This window comes from Octodon degus, unplaced genomic scaffold (genome assembly GCF_000260255.1).
Source record: "Octodon degus isolate 3935 unplaced genomic scaffold, OctDeg1.0 scaffold00050, whole genome shotgun sequence".
Taxonomy (NCBI): Eukaryota; Metazoa; Chordata; class Mammalia; order Rodentia; family Octodontidae; genus Octodon; species Octodon degus.
The window spans coordinates 1,757,409-1,780,828 of NW_004524626.1; the positions used below are offsets into that span (position 1 = coordinate 1,757,409).

General features: G+C 39.6%; 1 protein-coding gene across 1 annotated transcript in view; it reads right to left on the bottom strand.

The window, feature by feature from the left end:
* The window catches only part of Dync1i1 (dynein cytoplasmic 1 intermediate chain 1), a 305,805-nt gene that overhangs the window by 57,440 nt on the left and 224,945 nt on the right, over positions 1 to 23,420 (bottom strand). Inside the window, exons 11-14 of the mRNA XM_004632876.2 lie at positions 12,826 to 12,972; positions 8,950 to 9,063; positions 5,510 to 5,643; positions 1,556 to 1,700 (exon numbers count right to left, since the gene is read on the bottom strand). Of these exons, the coding sequence (XP_004632933.1) occupies positions 1,556 to 1,700; positions 5,510 to 5,643; positions 8,950 to 9,063; positions 12,826 to 12,972 (540 nt within the window). The remainder of the gene's footprint in view (positions 1 to 1,555; positions 1,701 to 5,509; positions 5,644 to 8,949; positions 9,064 to 12,825; positions 12,973 to 23,420) is intronic.

Genomic DNA, 23,420 nt, shown 5'->3' on the forward strand with positions numbered 1-23,420 from the left:
ATATAACATCCTACTGATGGAGACTTTTGTGTTATTTTTAGCCATATTGCTATTCCAATAACCTTTTACTGCATAGATTTTTGCATACACCCTGTTCTATTTTGGATAGTATGTCTTTAGCATAGATTCTGAGAAGCAGGAATTGCTCTGTTAAAGCACATAGTGTTTCTAAATGTTTCCAGATTCCTCCATAGTGTCTACCACTTTGCATCACCAGTGTGATGCAAAAAATGTTTTTTTCTTTTTCTTTTTGCAGTGCCAGGGATTGAACTCAGAACCTTGCACTTGCCAGGCAAGCACTTACTTCACTGAGCTATCCCCCCAGCCCTCCAGTATTAACATTTGAAAATGGCTGGCTACTTTCAGTCTTATCCCAGAATATTCTATTAAATTTTTAGATTTTTTTTTGTCAACCTGATACAAATGAATTTCTCAGGTTGGTTTTAAATTGAATGTTTATTATAAAGGAGAATGTACATCTTTTCATACAGTTAAGATCTGGTTCAGCCCTCTTGACATCATCTTCTCCATTTTTATCCATGGGGCCAAATAAAACTCTATTTTTTCCCCTTATTCCTTGAGTTATTTTTCAGTCTACTTTTTTCCTCTTTATTTTCTAAACCTTCCTTCTTTTCTAGACCAAGTCTTGCTGTTTCTTCAAAAATCCCTTCTTTTGACTTTCCTTGTTGTTATCATTGCCCCTCTGACAGCTACTCACTTCACATCCCCAGCCCAGAGCTCTCTTTCCTCTTCTATCCCACTTAGCAAGCTACCCAGGGAGGTTGTGAAGTGTTCCTCCCAGGTACCTTGAACTCAACATCTGTGAAGCTCTTTCTTACCACCCCTTCCTCTAGTATTCTCTGGTGCAGTGAAAGCCATCACAAATTGCTTGAGTCCTTCTCACACCTTATTCCCATAAAATCAACCACCAGTTTCTGTGGCTTTTACCTCTTAAATGGCCCTTAACTCCATCTGTTTCTTTCTGTACCAAACTACTGGTCTAAGCTGCTATCAGATCTTCCCTGGATCACCATACTTTTCTTTGTCTTTATTTTTTCTCTCAAATACCACCCAAATTATCTTTCAAACAGAATATGCAGCTATTTACCAGCTTAAAAATCTCCAAAAGTTAAAAACATCAGTGAACAAAAACAACAACAAAATGAAAATCCAAATGATAAAACAAAGAACTCCAGTCCCAAAGTTTAATTTTCCATAGGTGTTCATGTAAGTAAATGATACAAAGCTCCAGGAGGTTGACACGTGAGTTAGTATTGAAGAAGGCCTGCCAACATTAACTAAATCATTAGATTTTTTTTAAACCATCAGACAATTTTTGAGTATTATTTATATATTCAAAAAAAATGGCTGGATTAACAAAGTAGGTCTTAGTTGGGCTGGGCAGAAGGAGCTCAGCAACTGGTTCTATAAATCCCCAGGACCACATCCTATGGGAAAGCCCTCATGTACAACTGGTCCCTACAACTCCCCAGGAAATAAAGAACCACACTGTCCCCCTATATTGTACTGGAAATTTGGATCAAGGTATCCTTACCTTTGTAGTCCACAGTTTGACAGTCCAGTCAAATGACGAGGTGACAAACAGGTGAGAAAAGTCAATGGGACCCACTGCCATGTGGCAGTTAATTCCTGTCACTGGCCCTTGGTGGCCTTCGAAGACCTCACCAATGCCTGCTTTGCTGCATGAAGAACAAAGATGAGCAGGATTTCAGTGGCCTTTACAATGAATTGTGATTTAACAATTTCATTTCTGCAGGATCACTTTTTCAGAAGTTTTTAGAACAACAACAGCAGTACACTACTAAACATGAAGTCATTTTCAGTTATTTTGATTGAAAGATACTAGCTAGTATTACTTTGGAGGAGTACAAAACAGTACATGGAAGGATAACCATTTTAGGCTTCAGAATTCTGTAATAAATTTTATTACTTAACCCTTTTTCAGGAGTTTCTCAAATCCTATTGTTTTTGTCTTTTATCTTTTTGAGACAGAGTCTCACTGTGCAATTTAGACTAGCCTTGAAGTCACTTTATAGTCCAGGCTGGCCTTGAACTCACAAGGATCCTCCTGCCTCAACCTTCTTAGTGCTGAGATTACAGGCATACAAAACCACATGTGCACCACCTCTGTTGATGTAGCTAATTTGATGAAAATAACTACCTGTAGACCTCAGAAACCTTCCTATTTATGATGATACTACTGTAAGTTTAAAATGGAATTTTGTGCATATTCAATTTTAGCTCATTTTCTGGAGTCTATTGGCTATAAAATACTATCCATTGTGAAGGCGTAATCATTTATTATTTAAAGGAAATTTCTTATATTAAATTGACATTTTTACTTATCTAAAAAGGTAGAAATTTGTAAAAAAAAAAAAGTCTTTGTTAAGCCAAACTACTTACATAATCTAAACATAAAAAGGAGAGAAAAATCATGTTTTCATGCTAATGAGAATAGAAGATGGATTTACAGGTATATTTTGTAAATTCTGAAAGGGAAGGTTTCTTGCCTTTCTTGTTGCCAAATGTCGAGAATAAAGAAAGTGCTCAATAAATATTTGCTGAATGAAACAGCAAAGAAAAAGAGATAAAATTATAATTGTAAAACATTTATGCTTTTTAAAATCAAAGCACATTGGAGAAAGGGCAATACACATTTTAAAAATTATCCCCAGACATATTTTCCTCATTTTTCTAAACTGGGATCATTTCCAGCCCTTTATTATCATATAATAGTCTGTATGTGATCATATACAATTAGGAAAATCAGAGAAAATACACCCAAAATACTATATTTAAAAAATATTCATGTGCAAGAGGTCATAAATATGACAAATATGTAGGGATTGTGGAATCTCAGTATTATGTCACTAAGGGTAAAATAGGCTCAGTGACATCTGCTCCTCTGGAGCACCAATAAATGTCAGTGTACTGAGTAAAATTTGGAATCACAAGCAAAGTGCTGCAGCATGTGTCCCATATAACAGGCACTGAAAAATTATGCTCAGAGAAACTGCTAACAGCAGTACCACATGTGATCATGTAAATTGGTTCTAATGAACACGAGGAAGTGATCTTTGAAGTGGCCCCTGGTGAGACTCCACTTGCTCTTAACAGCATCCTGAAAGACTTTATAGGGTGCAAAATGAGGACCTTGTTTAATTTATGGAAGTGGATTTGCACCTTCTCTAGGTTGGGTGAAAAATAGAAATCCCCCACCCCTCCCCTATAGCTGTCGATGACCCATTTACAGTTACTACACAGTCAATGCCTGCTACCTTATGACGTTACCAAGATCTAGAGTTAGTATCTCATAAGGATAGGCTCATGCAAAGAGTGAAATCAAGTTTGTTATAAAAAGATTTGGGGTGTGTCCCATGAGGACTTTTCATTTTAACCAACAACGTATACTTCGGTTGTCTTTGAAAAGGACAATAGCGACAGAATAAATATACGTATATTCATCATGTCAAAGGTTATTTACATTAGAGAAGCTAAAACTACTCTGAAAAAACTCAATGGACATGTTGTATAGCTTTCACAGATAAGGTCCTAGGTAATACCCTGGATTAAGTTCAAGCACTTCCTGCCCTGCTGACATGCATGTCTGGGCTGATCTGCGACTCCAAGTTTGTCCCACTGTGCTCTCTGTACCTTACATACACAAATGATGCCCTACTTATGCTACAGACATTGGTGCATTTTTCTTTCACACTGGCATCAGTTAAACAGGAGCCTAGTTTCAATGATACCTGGATGACTCATAGCATCTAGCAATACACTCTACCCGAACAAGTTTGTGTGCCTCATATGTTTGCATGAATGAATACTTTATCAGATTTTTTTTAATGCATTGATGAGAAACCTTTAATGTTTTGTTCAGCCAGATTTTGTGTTGTAGGCATATTGGACATAGAACAGTGAAGCATAATTCCTTCAGTCATATTTAAATCATGTCTGCAGGGCAAAGACCACTTCCTTAGCAGAACAGTAGAAACAGCACATCTCTTATTTAAATGGAGAAAATTAAGTAGCTTAACCATGGATATTTGTTACTTCTAAAAATCACAAAAACAAAGAAATATGAACCTGGAGTTATTTGTGTTTCTCCATTAAATCTACATAGGCTGGGAGGAGTACAAGAGAGGAATGAAATCAACTCCACAAGAACTACAAAGGAAAGAGAAATTAAGCATCAGGGTGAACATCGTGGTCCTTTCACAAGGAGGCTGAGTCCACCTGTGAAGTTTTGCATGTAACTTTACAGTCCAGCCTAAATGATCAGAATCGACCTTATTTGGATGGTTCTGTTTTCCAGAGGCACCTGCCAACCTCTCAGACAAGGGAAGATTCTGCCCCCTGGAAACTGCATGACGGTCGGAGATCTCCTACTGTTCTAGCCATTCAAACTATGCAGAAGGATATCAAAGAACCCACCTGTATTATTTAGATTTTTGCTATTTCTTTATTCCCTGTGCTGTATAGATTTTTAGGTCTTTATTTACTATGTTCCAAATACTGGCTAGGGAGTCAAAGATGAAATGTAAGTAGTTTAACAAGAGAAAAAGTGGTAGCAAGTGAATCACCGAAATGTGATCGATAGTATAGCATAGGAGAATAAACCTGATACCCGATAGCCCTATTCTACTTTAATTTTCTCTATTATTTATCATCTTAAACTATAGATTTACTTTCTTATTAGTCTTTTACCCTTAACTAGAGCATGAAGTCTGTATCAGTTCTGTTCCTTTCTGTATTCTTATAAAAGTGTCTGACACAGGGATGAGTCTCAACAAATATTCCTAGAAAGAATGAACAAAAGGAAAGAAAAGTCTATGGGACAGGGGCTGGGAATATAGCTCCATGGCACAGTATCTGCCTGGCAAGCACAAGGTCCTGAGTTCAATCTCTGGTATCAGAAAAAAACAAAAACAAAAAACAAACAAACAAACAAACAAAAAACCCCAACAAAAAACAGCCTACAGGACCTGAAGGAGGGCATGGTTTTCTTTGTCCAAGAGATTAAAAAAAGGCTCAATGTGGGATGATCTCTGTGCTGACTTTGTAATAAAGGGGAATTAGTCAAGTAGAGAAGAGAGAAATAAGGGGCCAAGTAGAGGAAACTGAAGGTGTGAGCTCACAGAGGCTGGGCTGGGCACACAGGCGATGTCACAGGATGTTGGTCCCCTATAGGCACGTGGCTGGAACTTGGAGGTATGTGCCCAAGATGAGGCTGAGAAGTGGCAGATAGTGTGAAGGATCAACTAAGAAGTGTGGGTAATTTCTCTCAAGGCAGTGTAAACCACCAAAGACAGAAGCGACTAAGGCCCCGAGCCTCTGTGTGCTCTAAGTTCATGAAGCCTTGAGGCGTGCTTTGCATTTGTTCCTAAATACCTTTCTTCTCCTGTAAGGCGTTTATAATCTAGAGCATCACAACAGACTTTCGGAAGTGAGGATCATGTCATCAGCAAGAAAAGAGAAAAATCACCTTCCATGACGACAGGCTGTGTAGACTGTACCCTCCTCGCTGCCGACCACGAAGTTATTGACATCTCCCGTGGGGAAGGCCATTCCGGTAACAGCAACAGGCTTGGACTTATTGTACACCAGCTCCATGCTCTCCTAGGAAAACACGGTGTGGTTACATTTCCATCTGTCAACTCCTCTCCATGCCAAAGACAGCATGGAAAAATCATTTGGCTACAACGTCTGTTTGCTTTTCACACAGCGTTACAAAAGACCCTGGCTGTGCCAGAAACCACGCTGTAGTGCTCCTGACATTCACACGGCTGTGGATCTCTGGTTTCAGGCTGGCTGGATTTCATCAGCATGTGCTGCTGCTTCCCAAGTCAGGCAGAGATGACAGGTGAGAGTCTTGGAACTAATGGTGCAGAAACTATAGATAATGCTCTAATGATTACACTTGTCAGCCCCAGGCTTTAATAAAACACACAATACCCGTGTATTTACAAACATTTTCAAAATCAATTGTTCGTGAGGATGCACATGTATTAATATCAGATGTACAAGCGCATTTGTCAAGGGAGGACTGTGGGTCCTCCATGGACTGAAACCAGAAAATTGTCACTCATGTTGTAAAAACCAGATTTTAAGTCTGAGAACTAGAGTTCGGGAAGGGCAGCCTTCATGGTGGGTATGCGGTCTACTGGTGTGCAAATAGTGAAGTTTAAGTATTTAAAATGGCACACAAGAGTCCTGCATTTTATATAAAATATTTTTTAAAGGTAGGTACTAGAGAATATTTTCTTTTATTATTATTTTTTTTCTGTATTTAGGGAAGGGTCTACAGGGTGTTCAGGGTTTCACTACATAGATCAGAGTTGTAGTGATTCTCCTGTTTTCAGCCTCCCAAGTGCTGGGATTACAGGTGTGTGCCACCATGTCCAGTCTTAATCACTGTCTCAGTGTGCCCAGGGGGTCGGGCTGGCACAGCAGGCCTGGGGATCCAACACCCAGCCCCTGAGTCTGCCTAAGCAGGCACTTTAATCTGCTGAGCTATTTGGCCAGCCCTACCAGAAGGTTTTTTTTTTTTTTTTGTTGTTGTTGTTGTTTGTTTGTTTGTTTTTTTGCAGAACTGAGGATTGACCTCAGACCCTTGTGCTGTCCAGGAAAGCACTTATTCTACTGAGCCATCTCCCTGGCCCCCTACGAGAATATTTTAAAAGACATACTGATGAGTTAAGTTTAATGTCAGTGAGAATACTTAAACGTAAGAGAGTTATCAAGTATTTCTGGCTATATATAGGAAGCAGCCTACATTGTGCCTCTGAAATAATTTTGAGAAAGCACTCTGGGGTGTTACATCATGGCAGTTGCTTGAAAGTTCAGTGGCTCCCACGCAAACAAACAAGGCTTTTTTGGCCATGGGGTCCATAATTGGGGAATGTGCTCTGCCAGGATGGGCCCCACAGACCGTGTGGTCATGTCCAGGGTCCCTGTAAGGTCCACACTAGCAAGCAGGTTGGTGTCCAGGCTAAAGGAGATGGCGCTGTGGCCATATATGACAGTGAAGTGGCTCAGAGATGGTCTTCCCCATCTCTAAAGTCAGCCATGGGCTGGGGATGTAGCTCAGTGGCACCACAGAGCCTGCCTATCAAGCACAAAGTCCTGAGTTCAATTCCCGACACTGGAAGAAAAATCAAACAAACAAAAAGCAACTAGCCTGGCATGGTGGGGCGCTCCTGTAATCCTAGCACTTGGGAGGATGAGGAAGGAAGATTGCTGTGTGTTTCAGACCAGCCGGGCTACAAAGTGAGTTCCAGGCCAGTCTGAACTGCATAGAGAGACCCCATCTCAAAAAGACAATAAATAAACAAATAAGATCAAATGAAAATAAAGTCAGCAGCAACTTCCACTGGGCAGGGAGAGAAGAGGGTGGCTGGGGGCCCCCTGCCCTGCTTCTTCTACTCCAGGCCATCCATGGAGACCATGCCACAAATTGTTTCTGGGCAGAGACAGGCATCTGGGGGCGTCTTAACATTAATAAAAATGATCTTGGAGCCTGTACCACTGGTTTCAACCTAAACAAATGCATGTTTAATCAGCAAAATGGGCAATTAAAAATTCCTACATAGAAGGTCTGCTCTTATATCTGTTTATAATCTCCATGCTTTTAAAAGCAAACAAGACATTGCTTAAAATTGTAAGACAAAACCATAAAATGCCCACACACAACTCCAGATCTGTATGCTAAAAATCAACTCAAACAGAGGAACTGAAGTTGAAAATGGTGTGTTAGCCCTCTCCTTTATTCCCACTAAGATTATATAAAAAATTAATTAGTTTTAGTATTCTCTTACCTGGTCTCTTTTTGAGGGGAGGGGCAAGTACAGGGAATTGAGCTCGGGACCTTGTGCTTGCTGGGCTACCTCCCTGGCCCCGATTTAGAATCATCTACATTTTGCAGAAATTTAAAGGAGCTTCTTTACATCCTCCAGATTTCCTTACACATGTGTCAATTTTGATGTCTTTTTAAATAGAGCGAGAGACAATCTAGAGTTGTGATTCCAGGAAAGGGAGAGGGAATGTTAAAGTTAAGAATTATCTTCTAGAGGTGTGTCATAAGTTTTTGGATGCTTGCTCATATTTTTGTCAATGAACCGTTCATAGTTTTTAGGGTCTTTTTTGTGGGAACTGAGAATCAAATTCAAGACCTGGAGCTTGCCAGGCAGGTGCCATGCCACTGAGCTATCTCCCTGGCCCTCTCCATAGTGTTTAGTTGGATAGAGAAGTACTTCTTTTTACACAGAGAAATGTGAAAAAGTGTGTGCGTGTGTGTGTGTGTGTGTGTGTGTGTGTGTGTGTGCACATATGTATCCTAAAAGTTGATTCTCCTTTGCTTCGGCTCCTTGATTGGCTTCCATTACTGCAATCAGTAGTGGTTTGGAAATATCCGAGGTTTTTATTTCCCACTTCACATTTATTAAGCAAGGAAGGGCAAGAGCCACATTAGCAGACATTCCAGAGGGGAAAACAGATCTTTTAAATTCTTCATGCATGCAGCCCTTGTGTGGCTACAAGTGAGGGGCAGAATTTCTGTTTTGTTAGGGTGCCTTTTCCTCCAAGGCAAGAACACACGGGGTCTGCTTTACTGAGGCCCACCCTCATTTGTGTTTGTTCCACAACACAAGTCCTACCATAGGCAACTTCCCTAATTACTGTGCTTTAAAATGGATTATTTCATTACTATTTGAAATCGACCTGAGGATTAGTGTATTATTCCATGATTTGCAATGTAGGAAATGGGTTTTGGCTTCAACAGTAGACTGCTGAAACCAGGCCCTCTCTTTCAAGGCACCCATGGGCTTAGCCTTCTGTAGGATGTGGGGATTCAGCTTCTCTGAAGGGTTCTCAGCAGGTGTCTCTTTTCAGCAGCATGTCCATATGTGTAAGGCAAAACAAGCCCACCTGTGGAGTCGACAGCATGTCCAGGCTCCAGGAGCACATTTTCCCATCGGTGGAGACAGTGATGAGGTTATGAGCATTCTGGGTCCCGACAACATTGACACAGTAGACCGGGTGCTGCAGGAAACATCGACAAGGAGGATCAGGCACAGCACCATCAGGACGCAACTGCATCTGGTGTCAGCAACATGACTCTGGAACGAGGCTTAAAGATGATATACTCTACTAGAATACAAGCCTCTGGTCATTTGAGGTTGTTTTTTTTTTTTTTTTTTTTTTTTTTTTTTTTTTTGTTTTTTTTTTTCAGAACTGGGGATTGAACTCAGGCCCTTGCGCTTGCCAGGGAAGCGCTTATTCCACTGAGCCATCGCCCCAGCCCAATTTGAGGTTTTTGATTTGAGCTTTATTTCCTCAACTCTCTGGTGGCAGCACACAGTAATGGACCTACGTACAGAGCCTCACCTTGTTCCAACAAACGCAGTGCAACAGAATGGAAGGAAGGTGAGAGTGGATGGGGCAGAGGTGAAGCTGGATTACGTAAGCCCCGCCACACATTAGTTTCTAAGTTCTACACAAGTGATGAGCAAAGACAGTCTTCCAAGGGGTGGAACCAATGAATGCTGGAAGACATGTGTCCCTAAATCTGGAGTCTGATGAACTGTAGTCACCATCCCAAACATTTAGTAACTTTTTTATTAAAGTGCTTAATAGTCACCTGGCTTTTTAATTGAGGTGAAGATATTGGTGGTGAAATTATTGGCACAATGGGCTTAGTGAGATAAAATTAGGTTCTGATGTATTATTGCAAAATATAGGATAATGATAGATTTATTTTTTTCAAAATACCATCTGGTGTAAGTATGGCCACAGTCTTAAGGAAGGTCATTTATCCCCCCCTGAAAGCCAGAAGCAAGCTGCTGTATCTAGCCTTCTGTCATAACCTTAGTAACTTATCCCATGTGGTGGAATTCTACGTGGTAGTCTAAAACCATTTGCAGCTGCGCACGAAACACTCAATGGGAGGTTAGCCTATGCAGAACCGAGCAGCAATTTGGGTTAGATTTTAGGCAGCTGAGTCATGAGTGGCCAAACCACAACTTATTTGATGCTTCTCTGTGTAAATAGCTAATAGTCTGTTTAACTCCTGATGAGTTACTGTCCATAATACCTAGCCACAACTACAATGAAACAATCTTCAATACTGGAAAGCCAGTATTATATAAAGGAAGGTTCCCAGACTGTGATTATCATATAAACTCCTGGTCAGAAAAAGTAGCAATGATCAGCTAGCGAAGCTGCCCAGCTGCTGCATACAGGAAGTGGCCTAAACCCTGATTAAACACCTTTCTTAAAGGGCCCCTAGTTTTAGTGCTAAATCCTGGATAGCTTCTCCTTCCACTAACAGGGGTTTTTAAAAGTTCATGGAGATATATAGGTCAAGTCTGTAAGATAAGATCCCTACTATATGGATTTTTTTCTGGTACTGGGCATTGACCGGAAGTCCTCGTACATGTTAGGCAAGTACTCTACTGAGCTACATCCCCACACCTTTTTATTTTGAGACAGGGTCTCACTAAGTCACTAAATTCTATTCATAATGCTCTTCTCCAAGTCTTCGATATTGAAAACCCTAAAGCAGTATGAAGTCGAACTTAAGCCAACTTGCTCACCTCTATGTGGATACCAAATAGGAAAATGGATGTAACAGATTTTTACCTAAAACAGCAGACTTAGTAACTTACTAACTAGAGTGACATTGATTAATATTCAAGAAACTGCCTGGTTTTGACTTGATCTATGTTATCCCAGAAGCCACTGCACTAAATTCAACTTTCCTTCTCCTATGAGTGGAAAGCATGGGACAGACATTGTTGTGAGTCTGAACTCTGTTTTTCTGCAAGAGTCCAGTGGGGCCTCTCTATGAACCATCAAGTCTCTACACAAATAACCAAAGTCTCAAGGATCAAGACCTCCAAGGGTGCAATAGGGACAGAAGCCAACTTTAGAAAAATGTATAAAGCAAAGGTCCAGAGGAGGAATGTGTTCAGTAGCCCCTACAGGTTTTAAACAGTACCTTGAGGCTATCCTTTTATGAGTAATAAAATGCATAAAAGCAAAGAGAAAGAGAGAGAGAGAGAGAGAGACCTAGATACGTAGAGAAGCAGACATCAGAGTATGCCTAGTCAAGGACCTGCACACATACACAACTCCACTTAATGGAAAAGCAAAAAAAAAAAAAAAAAAAAAAAAAAAAAAGAGCAAGCAACAGTACCTCTCATTTTCCAGTATAGATACCAGATTGTTTTTATTTATTTTAGGAATAAACTTACTGTGTGGCAGAAGGATTTTGTTTTAATTATGATTTCCTGTTGTCCCAAATACATATGTGTGGTGGGTGTGAAAGGAAATTAGTGAGTGATCTGTGGCGGCCCCTTTTCCTTTTTGATCTTGCCTCTAATCATCCAGGCAACAGTAGAAGAGGAAAGATGATTGCAAAATTGCCTGCACATCTAGCTATGCATTGGACAAAACTCAGCAAGAAACGAAAAAAGAAACTTGTTTTTGTTTGGTTTCTAACAGAAATAATGCCTCTCAGTTTGATAATAATAGTATTTTTGATGTGATGATCACACTCTAAGTTCTTGAGGGGGGAAAAAGTTAACTCTTTGGAAGAACTCCCAGATGTGGATTTTCCCCAAAATCTTACTGCTAAGTGTTCTAGAATTTGTGTCTATAATCTTTGAAATTTCAGCAGGTATGTTCACATATGTAACAGCCATGTACACAGAGCCAAGAAATGGTTTCATGCTGCTAGAGAAAACACCTGCGTGGAGCCTTCTTCTCCTGGGCCATGATTTTCTGTTATTAGTTGGAGAAATGGGAGGGAGACAAGAGCAATTTCTGAAGATTCCCAAGCGCTAGTTTCACTGGCATGTGTCTTTGGCCCGATCAATCAAAAATTAGGACTGACATTGTATTTATCGTTTACTATCATCAAACTTAGGAGAGCGGAAGGCTTTTCCTCGTGCTCTAAGCTAAAACAGCAAGCAAACCTTTTCCAAGGCAGAGTGGGTTTGAGGACAGGAGATGAAACAAATGAAGCAACCCCATTAGGGAAATTAAAAACAATAGCAGAGCCATATCCTTGGGCATAATTTGGGCATTTCAGAGAGAACATCAGCTCCTCTGAACATCAAGGTGGTAGGAATTGATGGAGACATGTCTGTCTTTTCATTCCTCCAAACAATTGCTCCACACACCTGTCATTCTCTTAAAGGAAATGACAGAGCAGTTGTCTTATGAACATTATACTGAACCTCTTCTACTAAATTATGGGTAATGGTTTTGAGATGTTGACTCTTAACCCTGGGGATTATATTGTCACTGTAGACTTTGTATTGAGACTCCCACCACGCATTCCTGAATTTAAAGACATATGTATAACTTCTTGAATCACAAATGGGAATGGTTTGTTGGCAAATGTCTCATTTAATATCTCTAGATACAAAGTTCTTACTCCTCATGGCCTAGTTGAAAAATATTTGTTTCACTTGGTAATGTAGGTAGGAAAGACTGCTTCAGACAAATATTTGCAAAGATAACTCTTCTAAAGTTTCTCTGTGTATACTTTCACAGTTTTAGCCCTCTTCCTTGGGGGCCTTTTCTACATGCTAGAACTTGCAGATGCAGAGCTGTCTCTAACATCACTGCTTCCTTTCTTTTTCACTCAGCAATATTTTAGGCAGTCAGGATACCAGCACTATAAACTGGAGATCCTCCACACTTAGCATGGTTGGCTATGTCCATACTTTGCGAATTGAACCATCTTATCTCCAGAGTTTGGGTGACTGACAGAGATGTGACAATAACTGGACTTACTGTGTGTGCAGCAGCTGACAAGGGTGTCCTCTGCACAGGCGTCCTTCGATGACTGCGATTGTCCCACAGGACAATCTGGCCCGAGTATGTCCCACCAACTACCAAATTAGGATGAAAACGGGCAAAGCAGACAGACATCACAGAGGACTGTGAGGATAAAAGAGACACGCCATGAAATGACTGTAGAACAGGCCACTATCTCTTCTTTTTTCCTAAAGAGAAAAAAATTCATCACATAAACTCAGTATATCTTGGAAAACATAAAACAACTGAAATTTGGTATTGTAAGATGCATAGTTACTAGGCAATTTTGTACACAGACGCAGGACTTTCTCTGTAGAGGTCAGCCAATGGTTTACCCCTTGAAATCTGAAATTTGAAATCCTGGTCATATCATCAAATAGGCATAAAACCTATCTTAAGTACATCATTGATTTGTGGGCTGTAGAATTTGCTTTATGGACATTTCTCATTCCTCAAATAAAATTACAACAGAACTAAATTAATTCTCCACTGAAGTCTTTACACAGCAATTCTTTCCTTTCAGTGTGACCACATGAAGTTAAACTTTGTGCAGTGCTGGTAAATACAGAGTCATTATAAATGCAAGCACTTTAGGATGGGATGTTTTCAAACTTTGTCTTTGGTCTTATGTAGATTTCTAGGAAGTATACTGACCTCAGACTGATCCAACTGAGTCTTCCCAAAATATCCTCATTCCTGTGAACATTCTCCCAGACTTTCATTCTGCCCACTTCAAATAATTCTTAATGTTATCCTTTGCCTATTTTAACCAGCAACCTGAAATGGATTTCAGTCCAGCCCTGCCAAGGTTTCCTATTGCATCACAAATGTGGTTTCTGAAATTCCACAAATACTAGGTGCTACCTTTTGTTTGAAGTCACTTAGCTCATGTCCTTAAAATCAGACAAGTTATCATCCCTCATCCGCAAAGTCTTATTTGATTTCTGAAGTACCATCCATATTTGCATTTATAAGTTGACTTGTATTTAATAAACACATTCCATTTCTTCAGTTAAATTCCTCCAAGAATGGTCACAGAGAACATACTATGGGTAAGAAGGGCATTATACCAAAAATGGTGGGAAGCCAAAGGTAGACAGCGCCCCTAACAAACTCCCACTTTGGTAAGGAGAACTGCAGAAGCACATAAGCGCATGAGCAGAGCTGTTGCTACTCAACACATTGCCTTTGAGTGAAAAAGAAGACAGTGCCACTTAGAACGGACATGCTCATATGGGCAGAAGCATGCCTCAGCAATTGGAGGGAACACAGCTTTCCATCCCTACTTATTCCTTGGGATCGCCATCCTTGTGAGGACCCAACTTGACACCACAGTAGCAGTTTTGAGCACAACACATGACCAACTAAATCAGAGGAGCCTGTGTGTTTGTCCCCATGTGAATGCAGCAAACGAGCTAAGAGGACATGCCTTAAAAGGCTTCATGGAAGGGACGTATTCGACCTAGAAGTCCTGTGGAACATTCAGCAAGAAGAAGAAAGGATAGAGGCAGGCATTTCTGAGAGATGAGATAGCAGGAAGGAATAAGACAGACTGGTGAATGACCCACAGTGTTATCTGTCTGGGAACCGTCCAGGCTGGAGGAGGCAGTTGGGGGATAAGGCTGAAATGGACTGCGGAGACAGACATGAGAAGCTCTTGAATGGTACTATTTGGAATTTTTTTCTCTGGACCATGGTAAGAAATCACAACTTTCTGGTCAAGCAAGTATGTGAGTTGTAACCCATAAGCCAAAAAATTAATGATTGAAGAAAAAATTATGAAATTTCTTTGAGACTGGCAGGCTGAAAGAAGAGTCCTTTAAAAAAATTTCTTTTAAAAAAAACCAAAACAGATCTACTATCACCCTTAGAATTTTGTACTCAGAAACAGCCGGGGTACTCTGTAAAGAACGCAGACTATTTTTCAATGTCATGTTTTCCTAGTTTGAATGATTTTCAGTTCCAATTCCATGAACAAGATTCGATGGAGAACATGCCTGTGCCCCAATCTGGTTTTCATAAAGTTCAAGAATAACTCTCAATAATAACAGTGAATTAAAGAAGAAGAAAATAATGCTGGTCAGCTTCTTGTTTTACACATCCCGCAGAAATGATTCGTAGTTCTCAAGTGATGAAATTCTTATGTTGCTTGAGCTATGTTGGTCTTTTTAAAAAAACCTTCAGAAAGACTTAAAATTATCCAGGTGGCATCAACAATTGAATTTACCAAAGCTCAAATCAATATGGATAAAAGAATGTCATTCAACTGGAAAAATCCAGAATGCAGCCACTTGATTGCTTCTGTGTTTCAGCTAAATCCCAGCAAATGCTCCTCTAAATCTTACCCAGTTTGTTGAGAGACTAAATTGGAGAAAACAGAGGAGTGTCTATGAAACTGGAACTTAAGTTGGTCATCAATTAGACCCTAACTCCACAAGGTGAGGGTGCTATTACTTACTTGTTTATTCATTTGTTCCATCTTCATTCGTATCAAGCACTGATCATGAAGGATTACTAAGCCATTTAAAAATTTTTCAAATGTCACCAAAGCCTCTTCATCTGGAATTCATAATTCTATTTAAATTTGCTAAACTGTCAAATTAATGCCTACGAAAGAATAAAATCATCCTTGGGCACTGCATTCTATCACCAGAATCTGCTTTGTTTTCCTGAAAACCAATTTTTGTAATACTTTCATGATGAAAAAGAGTATAACTGTTTATTTTCATTTTATATTTGTAACATGGAATACAATTATGTCCATTAATTTCATTTATATTTTAAGTTTGGCATACTAATACATGTACTATGACTATATCTAAATATATATTGTATAAACATCCTATATATAAGTAGGTATATAGAATATTTATACAAATATATACATAGAAATTCAACACATATCTCCAGAGACTGACACACTTGACATCATCATTCATATGGAAATAATGGGGGCTGCGGAGATGGCTCAGTAGAATAAGCGCTTGCCTGGCAAGCGCAAGGGCCTGAGTTCAATCCCCGGTTCTGCCAAAATAAATAAATAAAAGTTCAATGGAAATAATGAATGCCTTAGATATAAAGTTTAGAATAAGTTCATTTCTTGAGATAGTTTTAAGTACCTCGATTTTTGATACAATAGTGGCAAATATGTTGATGATTGACTTAATTTTTTATTTTTCATCCAAATGTGTAGGCTCCCGAGACTGTTGGGAGCCTGCAGGACTCTTAGTCCAGACTAAGGGAGGCCTTTGGCCAACCTGGGACATCTTCGCCACACTCTTCAGTGAGACCTTGGAAAATGCCTACAATCATGGAATTTATTGACTATCACCAAAAGGTACAAATGATGATGTCATCCTGTCAGTTACATCTGGTAAAAAGCAAAAATGCATTTCAGGAAAAATGGTTGACACTTCCAAAAAATGTAAGGTTTTTGTTGCCCTAATTTGTAATAGTACAGTTGCTGAAGACAAAGTCTATGAAAACCATTAATAATATTAATGTTACTTTTTAAAATATTTACTCTCTTTCCCAGGCACTTTAAGTTTTATGTTAACTCAGCTATTCAGTGTTATAACAAGACAGTAGTAAACTATAATTAGTGAAAGTAAGATGACTAAAATTAATTGGAGACAAGGAATTCCTTCACTGCATCACTCTGGACTCTATAGAAATGATTACATAAGGCTGGCCACACAGCCCAGCAGACTAAAGCACCTGCTTAGGCAGACTCAGTGACCAGGGTTCGATCCCCGGTGTGCTGTGCTGGCCCTGCCCCTGGTGTGTGCTGAGACAGTAATTGAGACTATTGAGACTGGGTGTGGTGGCACACACCTGTAATTTGGGCTTGGGAGGATGAAAACAGGAGAATCACTAGGAGTCCGATCTACATAGTGAGATTACATAGACCCTATACTAGATACATTAAAAAAAAAGAAATGTGTATATATACAGACATTTCTGTAACTTTTTAACTTATTTTATTTATTAAGATATAGGACCTGAAAATTATTTTTAAAATTTAAATATATGACCTTTGAAAATTCTAATCAAGTCATTTTCCCGAGTGGAAAATAATTATAAAGTGATTGAGAATTTTTGGACCAACATGTACCGCTTCATCAAAGTAAGCATTTTTGACGTTACAGTTGAACTCTGTTTTTACAAAACTAGTGATTTCAGTGATGTGGCCATGTTTATGGTCAAATCAGAAACCCAGAAATATGATAAGCCTCTATGTTAAAGGCTTGATATGAAACTGAGGGCCGTGACTCCATTCCAACACACATAAACACAGAGGCAGTGTTACCCGGGGAGCCACTAGTTCTAAATCATTTGCATAATACAAGTTTTCCCAAAGCAGGACATGAAAGGTTTTGAGAGTATAAAGCAGTATCAAGGAAACTTGATTATCTCACAGTCTTGGTGACCGGCCGTCTTGGTGAAGCAGCCTCCCCCTTCCAAATGCTATTAAATGTCTCTGTGCTCATGAGCTGACCAGCTTCCACATCCTCCTCATCTATTTCAGGAGAAGTTAGCTTCTTTTGCACTATTATGGAGGGAAATCCAGAGAGACGAGAAGGGTGGGGACTCTACATTGGATGTCTCCCTTCACTCACTGCACACCCCTGCATGCATTCAAAGTCAGCCCAAACCCCTCTTTAAGTGACTGTGAAGCCTGTTTCTATTTTGCAGAGCTAATCCAGGCCAGCTTAGGGATCATACTTCCCTAAACCACAGACCCGTATGCCCTGGTGAAAAGCCTTTGGTCACTGCTGGCAGGAAAGCTCACTCCGAGTTCACATCTGATCCAGTTGCCATGTCCTTCTGTGTGTGGCACTCTGCCCGCTCCTCAGCCATTGTGCCTGTGTGGGAGGGACGGGGCCCCTGCGTGCAAAGCTTCTCCTATTTCAGTACCATCTCTTCTGTGGAGAGGTCGGTCTCCAGGGAGGGCATGCCATATTGTTGCCATATGCTGTTCAATGGTGGCTGATATTTATTTGCCTAAAAGCAAATGCCTAACTGTCAGAGGATGGAGGCAGACAGATGAGATCCTGATGGCTACTAGTGAGCTGGTATATATTTCTGCAAGTACCTAAGAAATCCACAAAGACACTTCTTATTTGATGGAAACACATGAAATTGGGGGATATTGTTGTTGAAAATCTTGTTATAGGCATTCAAGTAGCACTGGGCATCCGACAGTGTGGATGCTATAAAGATGGTAAAGCCAACATGAGTGCAGAGTTGGGCACTCAACTATAGAAAAAGCGAAAGCATTTTTTTTTTTCCCATTAGCATTTTGTCTTCTTCTCTTCAAGTCTACACCTGGGGACACACACTCCATTCTTTCAAACTTTAAAAGAAACGATCTGCTACCCAAAGTTATCAACCCATTACCTTGGGGATGCCTGGGGTAAAAGATGGATTTAGTTACTGCTTCTTGGCTCACTTTATATCTAAAAAAGGAAATAGGAGCTGATGATGGCAATTTGATTTTCCAAAGATTAGAAACCAACCATACTGATATCCTGTCTCAGAACCCCTTGGAACGGTGCTGCTTTTCACTACTACCGCCAGGTCTGGGCTTGCGCTGAGAGTTCGAAGAGAGGTGTACGAACTACAAAAGTTGCCACTTCACACACATGAAGATGGTTATCATTTTTTTTTAAAGGAAATAACAAGTGTCAGTGAGGATGTGGAGAAATTGGCATGCTCATTACAACGTTAATGGAAATGTAAAATGGTACAGCCGCTGTGGTCTGTCAGTTCCGCAAAACATTAAAAATAGAGTTATCATAAAATCCAGCAGTTCCACTCTCAGATATATACCCAGGATAACGGAACGGATAGGTGAGCACAAATGCTTGCAAGATTTGTTATTATTATTCATGGTAGTCAAAAAGTAGAAACAACTGAGATGTCCATCGATGGAGGGACAGATACACAAAATGTGCAAATCCTTGTGGACATTGTTCTGCAGTGCAAAGGCATGACGTGCTGTTGCTCACATCAATAAGCTTAAAAACATTATGCTAATTGAAATGAGTCCTCAAAGCATAAGTCCTAACAGCACAACTTGGTTAACACTCAAAGCCCCCACAGTATGGTAGATTTGAAGGAGTGAATTTATGGAATGTAAATATATATCAAGTCGAAAAAATTACCATGCAGACACGTTTCTGAGTTCATGGATCTTACTGAACTTCTTTAGGACAAATGTCTGAGCTACTGTGGTCACTGTTTTCTTAACAATTATCCATTGCCCTTTATTTCTGTCTCAGCTTTATTTCCAGCTTCTACTCTCTACAAGGTGCTGGGTTAGGAAAGAAAGATTAAAAGCCTTTTTTCAATCCCAAGAATTTACTTTCCACTCTAATACCTACTAGCTATATGAGTTCTGTAAATCTTATATTGTTTTGGCTTATTTGCTTGTTTTTGACATATTTTGGAATGATATTTATTTATTTAAGATAGTTTGGTGAAGCCAGGAAGATAGCTCAGTAGAATAAGTACCTGCCAGGTAAGCACAAGGTCCTGAGTTTAATCCCCAGTATTGCAAAAAAAAAAAAAAAAAAAAAAAGGTTGGGTGAAATATTCATAATATAAAAATATAAAAATCACCATCTGGGCTTGGTGGTGTACACGTGTAGTCCTAGCATGGAGGAGGCTGAAGCAGAGAATCATCATGATTTGAGGACAGCCTAAGTACTGAGCAAGACCTTGTCTCCCCCCCCATTGCCACCCTAATCATTTCTAGGTAAATAATGCATTGACATCAAGTATATTCTCACTGTCATGCAACCATCACTACTTTCTCTTGCTAGAAATTTTCTTCATCCCCTTCTGAAACTCCGTCCCCATCAAACACTAACTCCTCCTTTGTCTTCTCACCAGATAACTGCCATTCTGTCTTCTGTCTCTCTGGATTTGACAACTGTGGGGAGCACATGTAAGTGAAGTCAGTCATACCCCACTAGTCTTTTTGTGACTGGCTTGTTTGATTGTCTTATGGCCCTCTTAGTTTATCTCTTTGCAATGTATGTGGAACTTCTTTCCTGATTAAGGCTGAATAACACATTTGTGTTTATTGATTCCTGATTTGTCAAGGTCCACTTGGATTGCTTTCACTGTTTGGCTGTTGAGAACATGTATGTAGAAATACCTCTTTGAGATCCTGTTTTTAGTTGTTTTGGGTATATATCCATAAGTATTTCTGGGTTGTACTGATAATCCTATTTTAATTTAATTTTATGGCTCCAAGAATTGAACTCAGGATTTTGTATTTGCTAGGCAGGTGCTGTGTCACTGAGCTATCTCCCCAGTCCCCTCCCCATTTTAATGTTTTATAGTGCCCATACCATCTTATACTCAATAGATGTTTTATAGTGCCCATACCATCTTATACTCAATAGCATGGTATTCCACTTTCACCATATCTTTGTCAATGCTTGATACTTTTCTGTCTTTCCCCCTTATTTTTTAAATAATAGTTATCCTCATATCAAGTGTGTAAGCCTTGAATTTTAATTCACAGTAGTTCTTGCCTTGACTATAGAAGACTTTTATTGCCTTTGTCTCTGCGGCTTTTGGAAGACTTCAGTTCAGCAGTATAATTTAAAGACTTTGGTAAGCAACACATCCCTAGATAAGTTTAGGAAAGATTTGATTCCTAATTTGAAGAAATCTTTCCACAGACAATACCCAGAGATCTCCTAATTTGGCAATTAATCTTTCTTATATAAGTCCAATAGCAACTCTTAGCCCTGTCTTGATGATCTAGGTTGGAAAATTGTCTTTTGAACCTTATTAAATTATTTACTATGTGATTGAACTCTCTTGTGTTATTATTCTTCAACAACGCTTTAAGATCTTGAATTAAAATTGGCCTTTTCTGATCTGTGACTCCATCAGATTATTATTTACTTAGAATTTATAGGTATTGTTCAGGCTGTTTCCTAAATTAGTGTCACTCTAAATTAGTCTGTGCCTTAGAATCAACTAAAACCTTTTTTAAATATCAACATTCAGACCACACCCCATAACAATTAAATCAGAATTTCTAAGAAGTCAGAGATCAATGTTTTCGAAAGCCTCCTTACAAAGCAAAATGTGAGGAGCAATATTTTAATTTCATGTTTCTCCAATTTATTTGGATATAAACACTTGGAAAAATCCCTTCAAATCACAGGTCATTTTTCAGGGGTGTGGGAACTCAAGAGATGGTAGAAAAAGTTTCATAGGCCACAGAATTTCAGTTAGACAGGAGGAAGAAGTTTAAGAGACCTCTTCTATACCATGGTGACTACAATTGATGACAAATTGTGGAACTGAAAATTTCTAGAAAGATATATTTTAAATGTTACCACCATACACAAGCCGCGTGTGAGGTACTACGTAAGTTTTCTTTGTCACAATAAAACATCATGCTTTGCGCTGTAATAGGCACAATTTTTCCATGTTGACTACAAAAAACAGACATGGATTCTGGGTCCCAGTTTGGATCTACTGAATCAGAATTTTCATGAAATGGAACCAGTGAGCTCTGTATTTAAAAACCCAGTTACTTCCCATCATGGAGAAATGAAAAAAAAAAAAAACATTAATAAAACTATTATCTTAGTAGAATATGACCTGGTATCACTATGGGCTGAGTTTTGCACAGGGCCACATCTTCAATGTTCCCTTTGTGGTCTCCCTTTGCATTTTCACAAGGAGCCCACCTGTGAACTCTACAGTGCTCTGCCAGAATGTCATCATTTACTTCCCTTCAACTGCTATTTGTGTAATGTGTGTGTGTGTGTGTGTGTGTGTGTGTGTGTGTCCTTGCTTACCCTCTTTACTGAAATGATTAGATGCTTAGGAAAGACTTAGGTCTTGACTTCCCTTCAGCATCAGTGTCTACAGGGACACTGGATAGCTTGGAGCTTTCTTATTCATTGTTGGGATGGCTAATGATATTATCCTGCCCCTCCAGGTGATAGGGCTATGGAGCTGTGGAGGGCATGTCAGAGTTTCTGAGTACATACTAAGTTTCAAGCATGTCATAATGTTGTGGGAATATCAGTCCTACTAGGCAGGTAATTCTGCCTCCATTTTGCTTTTTCAGAGTAGGAAACTCACAATCAGAGTAGTTAAAGATACTGGCTTATGACCAAATGAATAGAAAATGGCAAAGTTCAGATTTGAAGAACAGCCTGGCTGGCTTCAAAGCCAGTCTATTGTGAAAACTTGCATCAGTACGTTTCTCAGTGCCCTCTCCTTAGCATACAGACCACCTCATCTCCAGCATCCTTACAGGCGGGCAGGCAGGGCTGTTGTCCTCCGTGTACTGTGGAGGCCTTGCCAGTGAGGCCCTGGCCCTCTCCAGCTGGGTTGCTGCCACCGCTACAGAGATCCTGCCCCTCACTCCGGTCCCAGCCCCCCAGTTGAACAGGTGGCAACAGAGATAATTAGTACCGATTGTGGAGACATTTACCACGAGGTGGGTCTTCCTGCTAGAATTGATTGAGACCAACTAATCATTTGATGAGCATACTGGACAGCTAGCCACTGGGATAGCAAGTGGGTCACTCCTGACAAGTTCTAGGCTTATCAGCACTGTTTGGGGAAAAAATGCTTTGTTTTTGTCTTGTCACTAAGCAACCAGACCAAAAATGCTATTATAATCCAAAAAATTATTTTAAATGAGTGTGCCTGTCACTGCAAATAATTCTGTGGATTGTTATTGACTGTTGTGAAGAAGAAAGTGTCCCTCTTACTCCAGCATCTTTGTGGGCTTTTCCTGCTTACAGATGCAGACACAGAGGCTGAGGGGTTCTTTGCTGAACTCAAGAAATACGAACTAATAGGTCTATCTGCATTTTCTAGCAATGTTGTTTGGGAAGATCATTTTGGAAAAGATCATTGCATTTTAGAAATTAAGGAAAGGATGACCTTTTTTTAAAAAAAATTCAGAAACAAACATAAATATAAAATTTGAGGTGAATTCTATCTTTCCTTGAACCAGGAGAGCACTTTACAGAGTCTAAAATGCCAGACACAACAAAAATTCAGTCAGGGCCGGGGAGATAACTCAGTAGAATAAATGCTTGCCTGGCAAAGGCAAGGTCCTGAGTTCAATCTCTGGTAAAAAAAAAAAAAAAAAAAAAAAATTCAGTCAGTATAAGTCTACACACACACACACACACACACACACACACACACACTTTTTTAAAAAAACCTTTTTGCTAAAAACTTCCCTACAGCAAGGTTGTTTAGCAAGTTCTTCAAAATGCAAAGTCCTCCTTGGAGAGTGACTGCCTCAGTCCATCAATGACCTAAGGCACTAAGACCTAGCTCTTACTCAGTGTCCAGCTAGCTGTGACTTGCTCCTGCTACTTGGCAGAGCAACTTGGGCATTTTTATTTATTTGTTGGTAAAACAAAAGTTTTTTAGATAGTGTAGGACTCTTCTGTCTTGCACCATGATTTCTATATTGTTAACTACTGTTCCATTATTATTATTATTATTATTATTATTATTTTATGTATTTAGGACAGGATCTACAGGGTCTCACTACACAGATTGGA